Raw genomic sequence first — 16,574 nt, forward strand, 5'->3', positions numbered from 1 at the left:
ATACAGTACTGTGCAAAAGTTTTAGGCAGGTGTGGAAAAAATGCTGTAAACAAAGAATGCTTTCAGAAATATAAATAATGAGTGTTTATTTCTGTCAATTCACAAAATGCAAAGTGAGCAAACAAAAGAAAAATCTAAATCAGATCAATATTTGGTGTTACTAGTTTTTGCGTTCAAACCAGCATGAAGTGATGGCACGACCCCCACAGAGCCCTGATCTCAACATCATCCAGTGTGTCCGGGATTACATGAAGAGACAGAAGGATGTGAGAAAGCCGACATCCACAGAAGATCTGTGGTTAGTTCTCCAAGATGTCTGGAACAACCTACCGGCCGAGTTCCTTCAAAAACTGTGTGCAAGTGTACCTAGAAGAACTGCTGCTGTTTTGAAGGCAAAGGCTGGTCACAGCAAATATTGATTTGATTTAGAGTTATCTTTTGTTCATTCACATAATTTTGTTTATTTATGAAAATAAATGTTTAACACTTCCATTTTTGAAAGCATTCTTTGTTTACAGCATTTTTTCATACCTGCCTAAAACTTTTGCACAGTACTGTACTTACCTATTAGATACTAGCTACGTACCACATAGTTAAATATTATTCATAGCTACTGAACACATATGGTAGTTTCCTATTAATTAACAGTTACCTATAATGCTACGACTAAAGACGCAACACAGAGTTGAATAAAATCATAAAAGAAGAATAAGGACTTGCATACAAATCAAAATCTTTATTCATTATATTCCGAACTATTTCAAATGTACTTAAGAATGGAAATTTCAGTACGCGGTGTAGCTTCTTAGGCACATGAAGGGGAAACTTCGGAGCTGTAAACTTCTGAGAAGGTTAAAAAGTCTTGTGAAAGTAATTTTAAGCCAGTCAGTGAATCCACTGTTGTAGTTCAATGTTTCATTAATGAGTCGATTAAATCAAATGCTTTCATCCTGCTGTTTCTATTCACGTCATATAATTCAGGCTGAGGAAGCCACCCATCCTTCAAAAGATGCAGCGTTACAGAGTGTTGCATCAGAAAGTTCTGCATATTGAACACACCCAATTTCTTTATCACCCGCTGACCTTGTGGTATCCCAATTTCAGGATATGCCCTAAAGTGAAAAAAAAAAACAAAACAAAAAAAAACGACAAACGCACATTATCAGTTGCATTCGAAATGGATGGCATATTGCCAAATGCATTTGCTGTCTTTTCCACCGAATGTGGATCGAGGAAGTCCTAATGAATTTAAAATCATTCTTTTTCCTTTCCCTAAGCCCCTACCCGAGCCATCACCCCGAATTAAACAGCACCTCCCCCATGAGTGCCAAGGTCCCCCCTCAAATAATCTGTTGCAACCTCCAGCAAAACACACCTCTCTTATGATTTTTTTTCTTTTTTGTTTCCTTTTTTATTTTTTTATTTTTTTTCTATTTTCTTTGAATTCTTTCTTTAACATGTCTTTTATTTAACCTTCTAACCCTTCTCCATCCGGCTCCCTTCCCCTCCCTCGTCCCTCCACCTGTCCGTCCCGACACTTCTTCCTCTCCACCCTTCCTTTCCCTTCCTTCCTTGTACAGTTTAGAGACCGCCAAATCCACCGCCCAGTCCTCCTCCATGTCGAGCCCCGTAGAGCTGAACATGAGCTTCACCCAGCCCGCCTCCCCTGCCTCGTCCTCCGCCGCAGCCCTGGCAGCGATGGGCGCTCTGCCCCACGCTCCAATCCTGGGCGCTCCCTATGCCCTCCCCCTCTCCAGCCTCCTGGGAATGAAATCCGTCCCCTTCCTGACACTCTCGGCTCCCGCTGGCACAGCCGCCGCCGCTCCGGCCCACGCTACCCTGGCATCCTACACGGCCAAGATCTCTTCAGCCAATGGAATCAAGAAACCGGAGCGCCAGAAATTTGCTCCGTACTGACCCTCGTCTTGAAAGAGACAAAAATAAATAAATCTCATGTCTGTTCAAAGCAAAGTGAGGAGCTCCTCTACTTTTACCTGTTGTAGCCATGTAGTTTAAAGAGACTTTACCCTTTTTTTGTTTGTTTTGTTTCGTTTTGATTTAGCTTGTTACATAGCTTGTCCTGAACTTTAGGACAATAGCGTATTTAAAACAATTCTCTTTGTTTTTTTTTTCTTCCCTGGCTGATGTAGCCTCGAAAGCCATAGCTTCTTCCTACCCTCAAATTTTCTCCGGATCCTAATACCCGTCTATTGTCCACTCTTATTTATTAACGATTACAACATATTCCCGCAAAAGACTTTATACGATGAGACACTGGTGACTGATGCTAAACACTTCTGTATCAGCTTTTATACAACGATATCTGTGTATGCCTCTGTATACAAACTTTCTCATTTTTTTAATACTCTAAACTATATATTAAAGAAAATAGGTGGGGGGGGAGGGGGAGGTTTTTAAGAAGTTGACAGGTTTAAACGCTCGCATTGTGTTGGTTGTTTTTTTTAATGTTTTGTCACATTTGTTTAAAAATGGGTTATTTATTTTATTTATTATGTATGTTTTGTTTTACGATAAGTGGTTTCCATGACGACAGCCGTCTCCACTCACAGATATACAGTTTCTCACTGTTCATTTACGGAGGTGATGTGACTAGGGCCTTTTTCACTGAGAGAGAATAAAAAGGCCACACACACACACACACACACACACACACACACACACACACACACAGTAAGACAAAAGCAATACTGGACTGAACATTTTAATTTTACTCATTGACCTGGACATCAATGTGCATCAACTGTAGCTCTGTAATCATGACAGTTTTCATTCACCTTTGATTACATAGACCTTGAATACGTTTTCTTATTTTATTTAACTGTTTTCCTTTGAATAAATATATGAATATAACTCACTTATTTTTGTAAAGCCAGATCATAATGGCAGAACATGGCCACGATTCCTCACCAATTCATCTGTTCGATGTGGTAAATCTCGACCCGGTGTACGCGTTCCTCGTTTTTTTTTTTCACGTTTTCTTCTAACGCCACACATAGTCATTTGCATGAATTCAACTTGGCGTCTATGCAAAACATCTCTCGGTGGTTCAGTGAGGTTTCCTGTGTCACACCTCATCGGCAGCCCTGAATAACCCAACGCCGGGTTAAAGGACTATTGCCGAAAGAGCGAGCGATGAGGCTGAGCACAGATATGAACCGTGCCATTATATATATACACACAGATATATATATAAATATATAAATATATATACACATATACATTCTATATATTTGTTGTATTATATCCATTATCTCATTCCAGACATTAACACAAAGTAACCACCACTTTATACTGTATAAATAAACGGTACATGCATTGCTCTATGACATGCGACATTGCACTTGAACGTGATAATTCCACTACGGCCAAAATTTGAGTGTGAAATGTTCAACTGCTTGACTACTTTCTGTAAAATTTTTAATTTATGTATTTTTTTTTATTTTTTTTTTTATTTGCACCCGGGTGTGAGCCTGGCACATGTGTGTGTGACTCTTGATTTTTCTCCATTCATTAATGCCATACAAATGAATAAAACCATACTGTATTAACCTGATTCTGGTGCTTTTGTTGTTCATAGTTATCCAAATTAAAGTTCCTAAATCTAACACGGTCTAAGTCTTGTGCGGTGTGTGAAGGAATTAGGGGTGAAACGTGTCTTCTCTTGTGTGAAAAAAAGAGGGACTGTGACAAGAACTAAAATCACCTTTGTTTGGCATTTTTTTTTACCAATTTATCAACATGTTTTTTCTCAGTTAAAAAAAAAAACGAAAAGAAAAATCCCTATCTGATTTGTGTAACATGCCTGTGGGTTGTTTTTTTTTTATAACACAGAACTGCTTAATGCTCTAATTGGTTAGAATGTTGATTAATAGTCTATATTAACATTACCACTAATAAAATATTGGTATACAATAACAAAAGTAATTAAAAATTCAGGTGAAATTATCTAGGTGGTGACAATTGGGTTGCATTTTTAGAAGGAGTCCTTAAAGTCAGCCTTTAGAACTGTCAGAAGTAAAAAGAGATTTCTTATGAGACTGAAATTATTGTCATATTAAAAAAGACCGACTTGAGAAAGGTTGGTCATTTATAGCAGTTATAATGCAAGTGATAACAGGAGCCAACTTCTTTCATGGCCATTCCACAGCATTAGACAACTTTAAAGGGATAAACGGTGAAATCTGCTGTTCATTTATGAAAAAAATATAATATTTGAAATGTTGCAGTTTTCAAAGTTTGAATTGACATCAAGTTGTTAGAGTAACTTTAGCTGCGTCTGCATTTCCCTGCTATCCTACTATAAAAAGCAGTGCACCTAAGTGTAGTACGTCTGAATGATCGGTGTTCATAAAACAGTAGGTGAGAAATTCCCAGCTGACCTACAGCTTCTGCTGAGATGAAGCAGAAGAGCCAACAATCAAAAATGACAAAAGGCAGCAGGTCGGCGGTTTGAATTAAACCTTATTGCGCGTAGTTAAGCTGAACTTGTTTAACAACTGAATAAATTGTTAACTTCTTAAACGGTTCAAAGAAAAAACGGTTGCAATTTTTTATAAAAAAAAAAATGACACGTTATTAGGACAGTACCAACATGACAAATGTAGTATGTCAGGATTGTATTCATTCTACACACTGACATGTTGGTCAGGGAATACTCGAACACCACCGAGCAGTAGCTACTGAATCAAATGCAGCAGACTGGAGTAGCAACTGAATCGAATGCTTCAGTAGTGACTGCATTCGATTCAGTGCCTGTTGCATTTGATTCGGTAGCTACTGCACTAGGGTACTGAATGAACTGCAGTAGGCTACCGAATCAAATGCAGTAACCTGCAATAGGCACTGAAATAAACACAATAGACACTGAATCGAATGCGGTGGTTACCACACGGTACACGATTTCAGACACACTTTCTGTTCTGATCCTTTTTGCTTTATACCCACGTACAATATCTGTTTAAATGGCTAAGTTACAGATACTCCAGACTGATAAATGGATAACAAAAACAAAAAGGTTTATCACGTTTTTATTATTTTTTTAAAACTGAAATCTGTTAGTATGCAAAACTAAAAAACACAAAAGGTAAACAATTATATCAAATAGCCAAACTTTTTAACTTTATCCCCTGCATACACTCCCAACCGTCCTGCTGTGCAGACACAAAAAAAAATAGACAAAGACAACGCGACAACGCCCGAGATGAAAGCCTGCTATGAATAAGCTCACACTTCAACAGCTGCTCAAACACAAGCAAATTCTTCCAGGCGGCATGAAGGGGTTATCTTGGGTGTGTGTGTGGGGGGGGGGGGGGGGCGGCTGAGGGGGGTGTAATGATAACCCTGCAATACTGCCTGTGTCACATAAACACACACTGGAGTTGACTACATATACAATCATTCGATGCATCCTGCATGAGAAGAGCCATTTGTTCTGCTCCACCAGTGCCTGTGTAACTGACGTCCTCCGTCTCAAGTTGGAAAAGCGTCCCAAGACAAAAGCTAGAAAAGTCACTGAGCAACTTAGCCCAGCAACAACCTCATCTAGGCGATGTTTAGAATAATAATTACAATTTACCAGCAATTAAAGACAAGGCAGAGACAAAGGATGCCCGAAATGGAAGCCGCTAATTACACGGTGTGGGACTCTCAGCTGTCGAGAGCCTCCGCTCAACATAAATGGGACCTGGCACCATCGACAGAGTCGTAAACCGGAAAGAGCCGAGTGGTGGAGAAAGAGAATAGGCCTCTAAACTGTTGGGGGGGGGGGGGGTTGGTTAGTTCTGGGATTAAAAACAGAGCTCGGAGTTTCAGCCAAAAATAAAAAAAAAGGAAATCAGTGTACAAGAGTTCGGTAGGAATGTTAGAGAGAAAGTGAAACTGCCTTCTCTCCGACACACAGCTTACAGTACATGAACAGTGCTTGATAAATGTAATAATAACTTCTATATATGCTCACCAGCCACTTTATTAGGGACACCTGCATCCCTGTTATTCAAGGCAGCGGCACAATGTTAACATCATGTGGGTCAAGAGCTTCAGTTAGTGTTTAAACAAACACATCAGAACTGTGAGCTCAGTGTCTTTAACCATGGCATGGGTGACGGAGCCACATGAGCCTGTGTGAGAATTTCAGAAACGCACACGTCAGTCTATGCAAAATGGTGCAAAAAACATCCAGTAAGCAGCAGTTCTGTGGCTGAAAATGGCTTTTTGATAAGGTAGAGGTCAGAGGAGAGTGAGCAGACTGTATTGGGTTGACTACAGAAACCCAGATCCAGAAAATCTCTTTACTTTAACTGGGAAAGACTCTAGAAGATAGTCAGAGGTAGAAATGGTAGAATCCTCAAAATATACAGATTATGTGTTTCATCAGTAGTTTAATGCTACATTGTCCTGAATGATGCAGAGTTTACCATCCATAGAGCAAATAAACCAGAAGGTTTAAAAAAAATAATAATAATAAAAAATTATTAAAAAAAAAACAGGAAATTAAGCAAAAAATAAGGAAACGTACATGATTGTGCATTGAAGGAAAGACAGGAATCAAGAGATCGCAAATTGCTAACAAACAAGCAGGCTTCCAATCAGAACATACTGTCATTTCTAACCATGTATAAATATGCAAATTAGAAGCATCTCATGAGGTAAACAGATTGGCTGTTATGTTTTATGATGCAGTAACACGGGCACATGATAAACGTCTGTTATTTTAAATGAGGAGGTCAGGATTTCTGAACTTTCACACATTTTATTTTCATTATTCAGAAAGGATTTGATCATAAACATCTAACGTTTAAATGAAGAAAACAAGAACTTTTTTCCAGTTTAGTTCAGTTTATTTATTTGTTTGTTTGTTTGTTTGTTTATTTACCACATATAATTGTTACCACAGTAAGTGTCCAAAATGCTGCCTTCATAAATGTTACCAGGTTCAGCTTTAGGTTGAAGTCTCATTTACAAAAAACATTTACAGAAATGCTTTCATCATAAGTTAATAATAATAATAATAATAATAAGAAGAAGAAGAAGAAGAAGAAGAAGAAGAAGAAGAATATTATTATTATGCGGTTTGTCACATTTTGAAGCGAAATATTTTGCCAAGTGCCAACAATAGTTCTATTTTTAGCACAAGCCAGCGTGCGAAGACGACTGTGCTGTGCTTTTAATTCAGTGCAAGGAAGAAGCACATTAAAAAGGACGGAATGACGAAGAGAGCTCCAAAGCAGGCTGCTGTGTTATGGATGGCATTTTAGTGAATTTACCATTTTATGCAAGCGTGTTGCTGTGATTGATGGCTCGCCTTTAGGCTCATGAATGACGAGAAGAGGGAGATTATGGATGCTGAAAATGACCATAAAATAAAGAAGCTGCTGTCTAATGTTAGAAATGATGATCTACTGCTAAAGCTGTGATCTCATTCATTCATCGCTGAAGGTTGGATGTCCTGGCAATTTGGACATTTTTGTATTATTTCTAATCGATTGTGCTTATGCTTTTGAATACTGTGCATTTTTTTCTCTCTGGTTATATAAAATGACATGAGATTCTTTTTTCACTTTCACTCATTCATGATTAATAAACTCTCTTAGCCATTCATGCTCTAGTCCAAGGTTTCTGCTCAGTCATGAGTATCCTGAATAGATCTGCAATATTACACGGCTGTAGTGATGCTTTCTATGTACAGACGCGTTATTGTTCGACGTTTTTTTAAGTCAGATCTTTCAACGGTGGTCTTTTCCAAACAGAAGAGCTGTGTATGTGAATTGTTTTTGTTTCCTTTGCTTGCAGACAAAAAAAAATCAAATTATAAATGCATGCATTGGTTGTGAGTCAAAATCCTAAATCCTGGAATGCGCATGCTCACCAGCAGCCGACTTACCAACGATGGGCGATGACGATGTTTTGTTTTTTTTTGTTTTTTTCTTGGGGAAAAAAATAATAAATCTCAGAGCCGATTTCAACTAAAATCCAGTGCTATTTTTCTATTCCTGGATTTTAGTTAGAACATTAAAGCAGCAAATTGCATAAAAGAAAAAAAAAACTATTTACATGCACAGCAGCTTACTTGCTTGGACAAGACCACTAATGAAAGAATATGAGATGCAAACTGCTGACATCACAGCACAATGAGTTGTTAAGGGGAATTGACTTTAAAATGACTAACAATAAAGTGTCTCTACATAGAAGAAGCCAATGTAATTAAACATGTGACATGATAAATACTTTCCATCTTGTAATATAACTTGAAGTGCATTGATTGCACAAGTAGCTACAAATATACTAATATCACCAAATAAACCGAACATCACTGGGCGAACAGCGATGTTTCCGTGAGCTGATTTGTTGCACAAACCAGGATGCAACAGATCGGTAACGTAAGTAGAACGTTCGCAGTTTCCTTTAAATCACAGGTCTATCATTAGGGCATCTAATAATCGGACACAAAAAACACTTGGGCCCGGCACTGAGAGTTAACCCTTCACAGCCTGGGATTGGTTCAGTTGTTAGCTAAGCAACACAATATGAAGTACACAGCTTGTGTATAATACTCAAAGCCTCAATTTGAAGGAAGTATTTAAATGGATTAACTAACTTTACTCAAGTAAAGTTTTACCAAATGATCGTCTATTCTGATGAGCTGGACATTCAAATTTATGTGAATATGGGGAAAAAAGGAAAAAAAAAACAGAAGGATTCAAGATTTAAGATGCTATTTGTATTATAACTTGAAGTGCATTGATTTTCCCCCAGATATGATGGACAGTTGATGTCCTCTTTGTGCTGGTTTTATACTAAGTGACTGAGATCGAACCCTTCTTCAACAACTGAGAATTCAGCAGCACTGTGGTAAAAACTTTTAATGATTCCCAAGATCTACGTTTATTGTCTGAATAATGAGTATCCATCAACACAGTAATTCGGTGTTAAAGGTCTGCATTCGAATTTGTTTTTGTACTCGGTATTCATTTGTCTGATGTTTTTATTTAGTCCAGACGTATAACCTGATCCAAATATATAGCAAAGCAATTGAATATCTTGCTCAAGGGCCCGAATGTTGGATTCAAATGCTAATATTCAACTGTTCCAGTTCTATCACTAGATAGATATTATTCTTGGTTGGAAGGCAAATCCAATATATTAGAAAATCATTTACTGAATATTCTTCATGCACTCCGGTGTGTATAAGTGCTGAGTTTTTATTCCCTGGAGTAGCTCTCGGTCATATTTGTGTCTCTCAAGAGGATGACAGTAAATCTATAAGCGGCTCTGCCTCGTGTTCAGATTTGACATGATGGCCTCCGGTAAAAAGCAACACGCCCAACACGGCAGAGCATTAGCATTTTAGTATCTCTCACAGTAGCACTGTAAAAGGAGTCAGATACACATTCACCCGTCGCGACAGCGAATACGACGGATGCTTTACAGGAATTGTGTGGCAATGGCGCATGCTGGTGATGTGATTAGGCTATACATCGTACTCCCGGCATTCTTTTTATTTTAATACGTCACATGCATTGCAAGCTCTTCTTTCAATTATTCAGTCTACTGCTACTGCTGTTTTGTTTTGTTTCTATTCCTCCCAACACAGTGTGTGCAATGAATTTGTAAGAAGCGATGCTGACTGACTGCAGCTTCAGTTTTAACCACAGAGGAGAAGACGGAGTGACATTTCTGTGTAGAAACATTCAACCTCCCCCCTGTGCCTCACTGCCTCTGCACCCCCACCCCCCACCCCACCCCTCTCTCTATTTCTCAAAAGAAAACAAAACAAAACACAACCACAATTTTGGTGAGGTTTCACGAGATAGAACTTCTTACCTCATATCAAAGGCTTCTGAGGTGTCCTGTTTTAACCTCCCATGGGATCAGATTTCTCCCTGAAAGATGAAGATAATCACAGGATGAGATCATTGAAAAGAAAGCCACCTGCTGCCATCTGCCAGTTAGTAGGCTCTGCCTTCAGGGTAGGATTTGACGAGAACTGTGAAAATTGATGGCCAACAGCTTACAAGTGCTCGATTAATGGATCGAAAGACGTGTTGAATGAACTCACCGTGCCTTTCGGTTCACATGATCAACACTACGACACGTTTTAGGGTAGAATATATATATGTGTTAAACCGTATACTAGCATTAAGTTCATTCATTCATACCCCTTATCCGAACTTCTCGGGCCACGGGGAGTGACCCGAGGTAGTGCGGATAAGCGGTAGAAAATGAGTGAGTGAGAGTGAGTGACACGCAGTAAAAATTTGTTGAACATCACTTAAACTGTTGATGTTGTATATGCAATCATTCATGCTTTGTTAATGCTAACTAATATGGTAAATGTTTAGAAATGTGTAGTAGGTGAACACAATGTTATTTCCACTTCAACATTAAAATATTTCCGAAAACCAAAAACAACTGATTCCACATTTGTAAAAAATCATTTTGTAATCATCTTCACAAATGTTTTTAATGTAATTTTTTCGGATAAATGATGAAATCTCTGACGGCCCCATTTCTTCTCTTCTGTAAGTTTAAGTTCTGAGAGTTACTAAGATTATACTTTATGACAGACCACCTGCTGTTGAACAGATGGCCTCCTGGTGGGTGACTTTCAGTTCTCGTTTTTAATGACGGCAAAGTGCTATACTGTAATAACTATACACAATACATTGTAAAGACACCGCTGGTGTTAGTAATCTATAGGATATGTAAAGCTGGTAAATAAATCTTATACACTGGTGTTCATCAAACATACATTACATTTTCGCAGTTCCATCATTGTATATATTGTAATAATTTAAATGGATTTTCTCCATATATTATGTATAGTGCTAATCTCTATAGAATAATAGAAATAAAATAATCTCAATTCCACGTCTATTGAAATTATGAAGAAATTGCTTTGTTCCAATTTTTCTCATTTTGGGAATCGGTCTTTCGGTGTTTGATTTATTTGAAAATAACCATTTAAAAAATGTAAGTAAATGTATACAGTATAAAACTTGGCTCAAGAACAAATATTCACTTCAGTTGAAATCCTAAAAAGTCTAATTAAATAGTCAATTAAAGTTCAAATTTTAAGGTCAAGTTAAATTAAACAAATAAACAAACAAACAAATAAATAAAGCTACAAATTTTAATATATTTGCTGCTGAAACTGGGAAGTGCTCTTTTTTAGACCTGATTTTTGACTTAAAATGCAAGAAAGAATTCAAGCAAAAACAAATCAAATAGGTTTAATCCTTTTTTTCAGGTGAAGGTGTAATTTACTATACAGCCTTTCTACCATCCATATCTGTGATATTTTATTCTGCTCCATTTATATCTTTCCTCAGATAACTAGAGTCTGCTGAATGCTTTCGTCTTTTTGGTTTCCTGCTACAACAACTGCACAAATTAGGGTGTGGTCCATGTAAATTAGATGTATATGACAGTAAAGACACATACATTTATTACATGTAAATAAGGTTCTAGTGGACAGGAGCTTGTTCCGATCGACTCTGACGAATAAATGCCATTGGTTCGTGATTCAAAAACGGGATCTTAAACATACACGTCCAACTTAGAAGAAATAAAGACATTATAACTTTTCAAAACTTTGAATCTGAACAAGGAACCTTTCCCAGTTCTAAGTGAACTCTTTGGAAAATGCTGTGTTCCATTTACCAGACTGCAAAAAGTTATTGCTATGCGAGAAATCGGAGTTCACAGACGATAAAAAGTTGCAATGATTCTTCAACGTCTTATATAGTTGGGAAAAAACTCTTTGTAGTGTTGTACATGTGACTGAGTTTTATTGCATCATAAATTATAATGAACAATCATGTTCTAACCTGCAAGTGCACTCTGTGCTGCACAGAGGAAGGTAGTGTACACTTGTACGTGTATGTTGGACAAGCATTATGGAGGTGTGTACATTAGAACCTGGATTTCATCCATTTATATTCAGTAAGTTCACGATTGTGGTGAATCCAGAACCCAACCACTGTGTATGATGTACGGATGCACCTTCAGGATTCACACAGACACGTAAAGAATAATCTGGATTTTTTTTTTGTTCAGCACCATCCATTCTCTGTACTGCTTACCCTACACAGGGTCACAGGGGACCTGGAGCCTATCTCAGAAGACACAAGGTGGGGATTCATTGTGAGGCACAATTGCAAACACACATTCACACACTAAGGATAATTTAGATATGCTATTCAGCCTACAAATCACATCTTTGGAATGGTGAGGAACCAAGAGTACCCAGAAGAAACCACAAGAAACATGGAGAGAGTGGAGGCAGGAATCAAATCCCCAACCCATGGAGCTGTGAAACAAATGTGCTAATGACCAAGGCACCATGCACCCCATGTATTTTATAATATGAACAACAGGGTTTTATAAATAGCTGCTATATGGCATCGTAACTACTTAGCCCCCAACTATAGATCTTTAAGAATTGTTTGTAAAATGCATTGATAATATTGTAAACGAATACGTTTTTTTCCTGAAGAGTCTAAAATTGTCCACTTCAGCCACAACCTGTTTCCCCTCATTCACTCGCTCGTGAGTTTTCATTCTCATTTGTGACGATGGCTCCCAAAACCAAGGCAACAACTATTACTAGAAGACCATAATTTATAATGAAAGCAAAACAGGACCCATTTATAGTAGAATACTGCATAGGATTTAGCTACTTAAGCTTTTGTGCTCAGTTCATGGTTTAAAAATACACACGATTAAACAGCCCTCCTGTGGTTTTAGTGAGGTGCCGCTCTCTCATTGTGCCTCTCTGCAATAAGAAGCTTTATTTTGTAGGCATGTAACATTGCTTTGAATGTTATGTAGGTATGTCATAATACGCACCGAGACCCCAAAGCCGTTCAGCTGCCGTCATGCCAGACATGTCGTAATGCTCGGGCTCCACACAGCCTCTGTTGACATCATCCATCCAGCTTTGGGTATTTGGGCTGCCTTTGCACTAAAGCCTTCTTGGAAGCAGAGTTGTCAGGCACCAACAAAGCAGCACAAGAGGCATTATTACTTTATGTCGCATATACTTTTGTAAATTATATGAATCCTCATTCAAAGTTGAAGTTTAAAGATTTTGCTAAAGGACCCAACAGAGGATTTTGGAGTCCTTTTGGATTTGATACTAGCAACCTAAGGAATAAAATAGACTTCAGAGCTAGAAGAAAAGAGTCAGTGAAGAATTTATGGTAAACAGTATCTAGTTCTTCCGGTTCCTTTTGGGGAGCAAACCAAAGAACCCACTAGGTTTCTGGATGAAACAAATTTTGTGAGAAATTCTATTTCAGTATTTTGGTTAGTATATTTACAGATAAGTAAGACACAATTCCTAAACGTTGATCAATTACTGAACTACGGTCAATAACGTCATGATGTCATTTCACTCACTATAATATGTGCATAGTTTTCTTGTGAGATCAATGACCACTTGATGACTACTCGGTGGACCTAGAATTCAAACTCACATAAAGCCTAAATCACTAATGCGAACCATCCATTCAAAAGTATTTACTAGCTAGAAAACCTAGAACTCTGGTATAAAATATAGACCTTTTTAGTAGTTAAGTAAAACATAATAAAAAATCTGTTACTTAAAAATTATCTAGGATTGTATGCATGTATGCCATTTGAGACACAGCCAATAGTTTGTTTCTACAGTTGCAGACACAGTGACATGGAGCTGCACTGCCCCCAGTATATATATTGGTATTGCACTAAATGAGGTTTTGCTGTTAATTTCTGAGGAAATGATGCTACGAAGATAGATAGATGAGTGGAAGGATAGATAGATAGATAGATAGATAGATAGATAGATAGATAGATAGATAGATAGATAGATAGATAGATAGATAGATAGATGAGTGGAAGGATAGATAGATAGATAGATAGATAGATAGATAGATAGATAGATAGATAGATAGATAGATGGGTGGAAGGATAGATAGATAGATAGATAGATAGATAGATAGATAGATAGATAGATAGATAGATAGATAGATAGATGGGTGGAAGTAGATAGATAGATAGATAGATAGATAGATAGACAGACAGACAGACAGACAGACAGACAGACAGACAGACAGACAGACAGACAGACAGACAGACAGACTCTGAAATGCAGCCGGGTGCACACACAGGCCTACATACACACACACTTTTCACAGTTAAACTACATGTTATATAGTTATTTATACCATTGCATGACTGCTGCATATAAATCCACCTAGTTAACGATGCTCCTTTGTACTGTATGTAACCGCTGTTCTTTTGGCAACTCACTTTTGCACATTTTATAGTCCTATGCATATAATTTTTAACGTATGTGATGCAATTTTGAGATATTTCCTCCTTCTCTGGACTGTTTTTATCTTCAGTCCCAAAAATTAAAATACAACATAGTACAGTCATCAATGACCTTCAGACAGATGCAGCACCTCTCATTCTCATGCACTATAACATACCTCAAACCTGACACAGAAATACCCGACCAATCACTTAATCATTCTTATGACTCTACATAGTTATCCTTGACGTGACTGAGCTACTCTCAGTGCTTCACGTAGTAACCCAAGATAGTAATACGATTTAGCCATGATAACTCATCTTTGAGATGTTAAGACCAACAGGGAGCAGTCGAGTGAAGAGATGGAAAGGCTGCCACACCTATCCTGATTACACGTTGCTGCATAAACTGATTCAGTTCTCTAATAACTAGTATGATTTAAGATTTAACATAGAGGTCATGGAGTTTTAGGGTACAAAGAATTTGATTTCAGGGAAAAACCTAACTTCGGTTACATTCAAAACCTGAGGTGTTGCCAAGCCCGGAGGTATACGTACTTGGAAGTTCCAAAAATAACGAGCTAAATTTGCACGCATCATGAGGAAACACACAATTTCTATTTTCAAGATGAGCATCAGCAAAACTACACACAATGCCACTATTGCATAAGTTTAGGCAGGTTTTTTTTTTAACAGCAGCATCTTCATAAGTTGCATTGGGGAGCACTGGTACTAGACTAAAACGCTACACTCGGGATGGCCGACGCTAATGGGTGCTCTGTGCTTGTTCGTTTTACGATCGACATGGAAGTAAGAGGAGATAAGTGTGGGCTGGTGTGTCCAGATCCAGTTCCCTTCTCTAGTGGCACAGGGCAGCGTTCAATTGATTTTTTCCCCCCTCTTTAATGGATTTCACTGGAACCCCTCACCATTCCACATTAATATTTCATTACTTTTGCCTTCCATTTCCTGAGCCTTAAGAGCAACAGACTGGCTTCCATTGAGTGCTCTGGGTCGATTTGCTGCTAGCGGGAACTTCTGCATGCACGTACACTCACATACGTGCTCTCTCACATGCGCACGCACACAAACACAAAGACACACACACACACACACACACACACACACACACAAAGCCAGCTATTCCTATGGGACCACCAGCCGGCGCACCATCTATCAGGGATGACGGAAAGCACAAAAATAATAAGGTAATGAGATGCACGGTATGATAAGGACAACATCACCAACGTTATGTTGATAAGATTTTAGCACTTGTCGTATAGGAACGACAAAACGTGATCCCCAATTTGACGGATGGTTCTTTACCCTTAGCTAATTATTCAACTGTGTTCTTCTACTGTATTCAGTGATTAATTGGCTGTGAGGTTCTCGACTGGTTAAAACAGGATTTTGTTGATGTTCGGCTGAAGAAAACTCTGTGATAAAATGCAGTTTGTTCAGGTTGAAACACTGATGGTGTTGTGCAGGTGCAGTAGCGTGCACTAAGTCAATCAGACATATGCAGGTCACAGAGAAATGCTGCCTCAGCAAAGCAATCCATTAAAAAAAAATGCATGCCAAACTATTTTCAGCATTAAACAATTTTAATATCTTCAGTAAGATTGGAGATTATATACAAGTATGATTGAAAATGTTCAGAATGATTTTTTCACTGAAAAAAATATTCAGTGAAATTCAAATTCAAAAGTCTACGACGATCAACACCTAAAACTCCGCCCCCTATATATTATATATATATATTATATATATATATATATATATAGCTCAGTGTGGTGGAGTTTGAGGTGTTGATCGTCCATACAGAGGATGTGTCTTAATCAGCTCCCTTGCTAGTGAATTGGTATATTGTGTACACAGGTTTAATTAATAAAATCGTTTCATGTTTGCTGTCAAATTGCTGCGCATCAATAGGAAAAAATGCTTACAGACAAGCAGAGATAGGAACACTGGGGTAGTAACAGTGTACTGTATTTCATGCTGGCTTGTTTTACAGCATACTGATACAGCCACAATATCAATGTTCCAGATATAATGTTATAGGAATAGACTTTTCCCAATGTTTAAGTGGTTAATCATTGTCCATCATCAGTATAGTCGATATCTTAAACTTAATTGTTAAGAGCTGTATAATAAAAAAAAAGAGTTGCACTTACTTTTGGGAAATAATGTGTAAGATTTGATATCAGGTTCTTTATAGACTGTGAGCAAACGTAAGCATTACTTAGAGTTTAGCTCCAGCA

General features: G+C 37.9%; 1 protein-coding gene and 1 long non-coding RNA gene across 7 annotated transcripts in view; one reads left to right on the top strand and one right to left on the bottom strand.

The window, feature by feature from the left end:
• Positions 1-2,687, top strand: part of pcbp4 (poly(rC) binding protein 4) — an 85,118-nt gene extending 82,431 nt beyond the window's left edge. For 5 of the 6 annotated variants that reach the window (XM_047810370.1, XM_027167828.2, XM_027167823.2 and 2 more), the window contains one exon: positions 1,581-2,687. In XM_047810370.1, coding sequence (XP_047666326.1) covers positions 1,581-1,917 — 337 coding nt within the window. In that variant the 3' untranslated portion in view covers positions 1,918-2,687. The other variant, XM_027167825.2, reaches the window with a different exon arrangement.
• LOC113656531 lies at positions 941-16,567 on the bottom strand. Its single transcript, XR_003443923.2, has 3 exons — positions 16,488-16,567; positions 9,841-9,899; positions 941-1,112 (listed from the first exon to the last, which is right to left on the bottom strand). It is a non-coding gene; the product is annotated as an uncharacterized LOC113656531 (long non-coding RNA).
• Between the last annotated feature and the right edge of the window lie 7 nt (positions 16,568-16,574).

This window comes from Tachysurus fulvidraco, chromosome 2, assembly GCF_022655615.1.
Source record: "Tachysurus fulvidraco isolate hzauxx_2018 chromosome 2, HZAU_PFXX_2.0, whole genome shotgun sequence".
NCBI classification, from domain to species: Eukaryota; Metazoa; Chordata; class Actinopteri; order Siluriformes; family Bagridae; genus Tachysurus; species Tachysurus fulvidraco.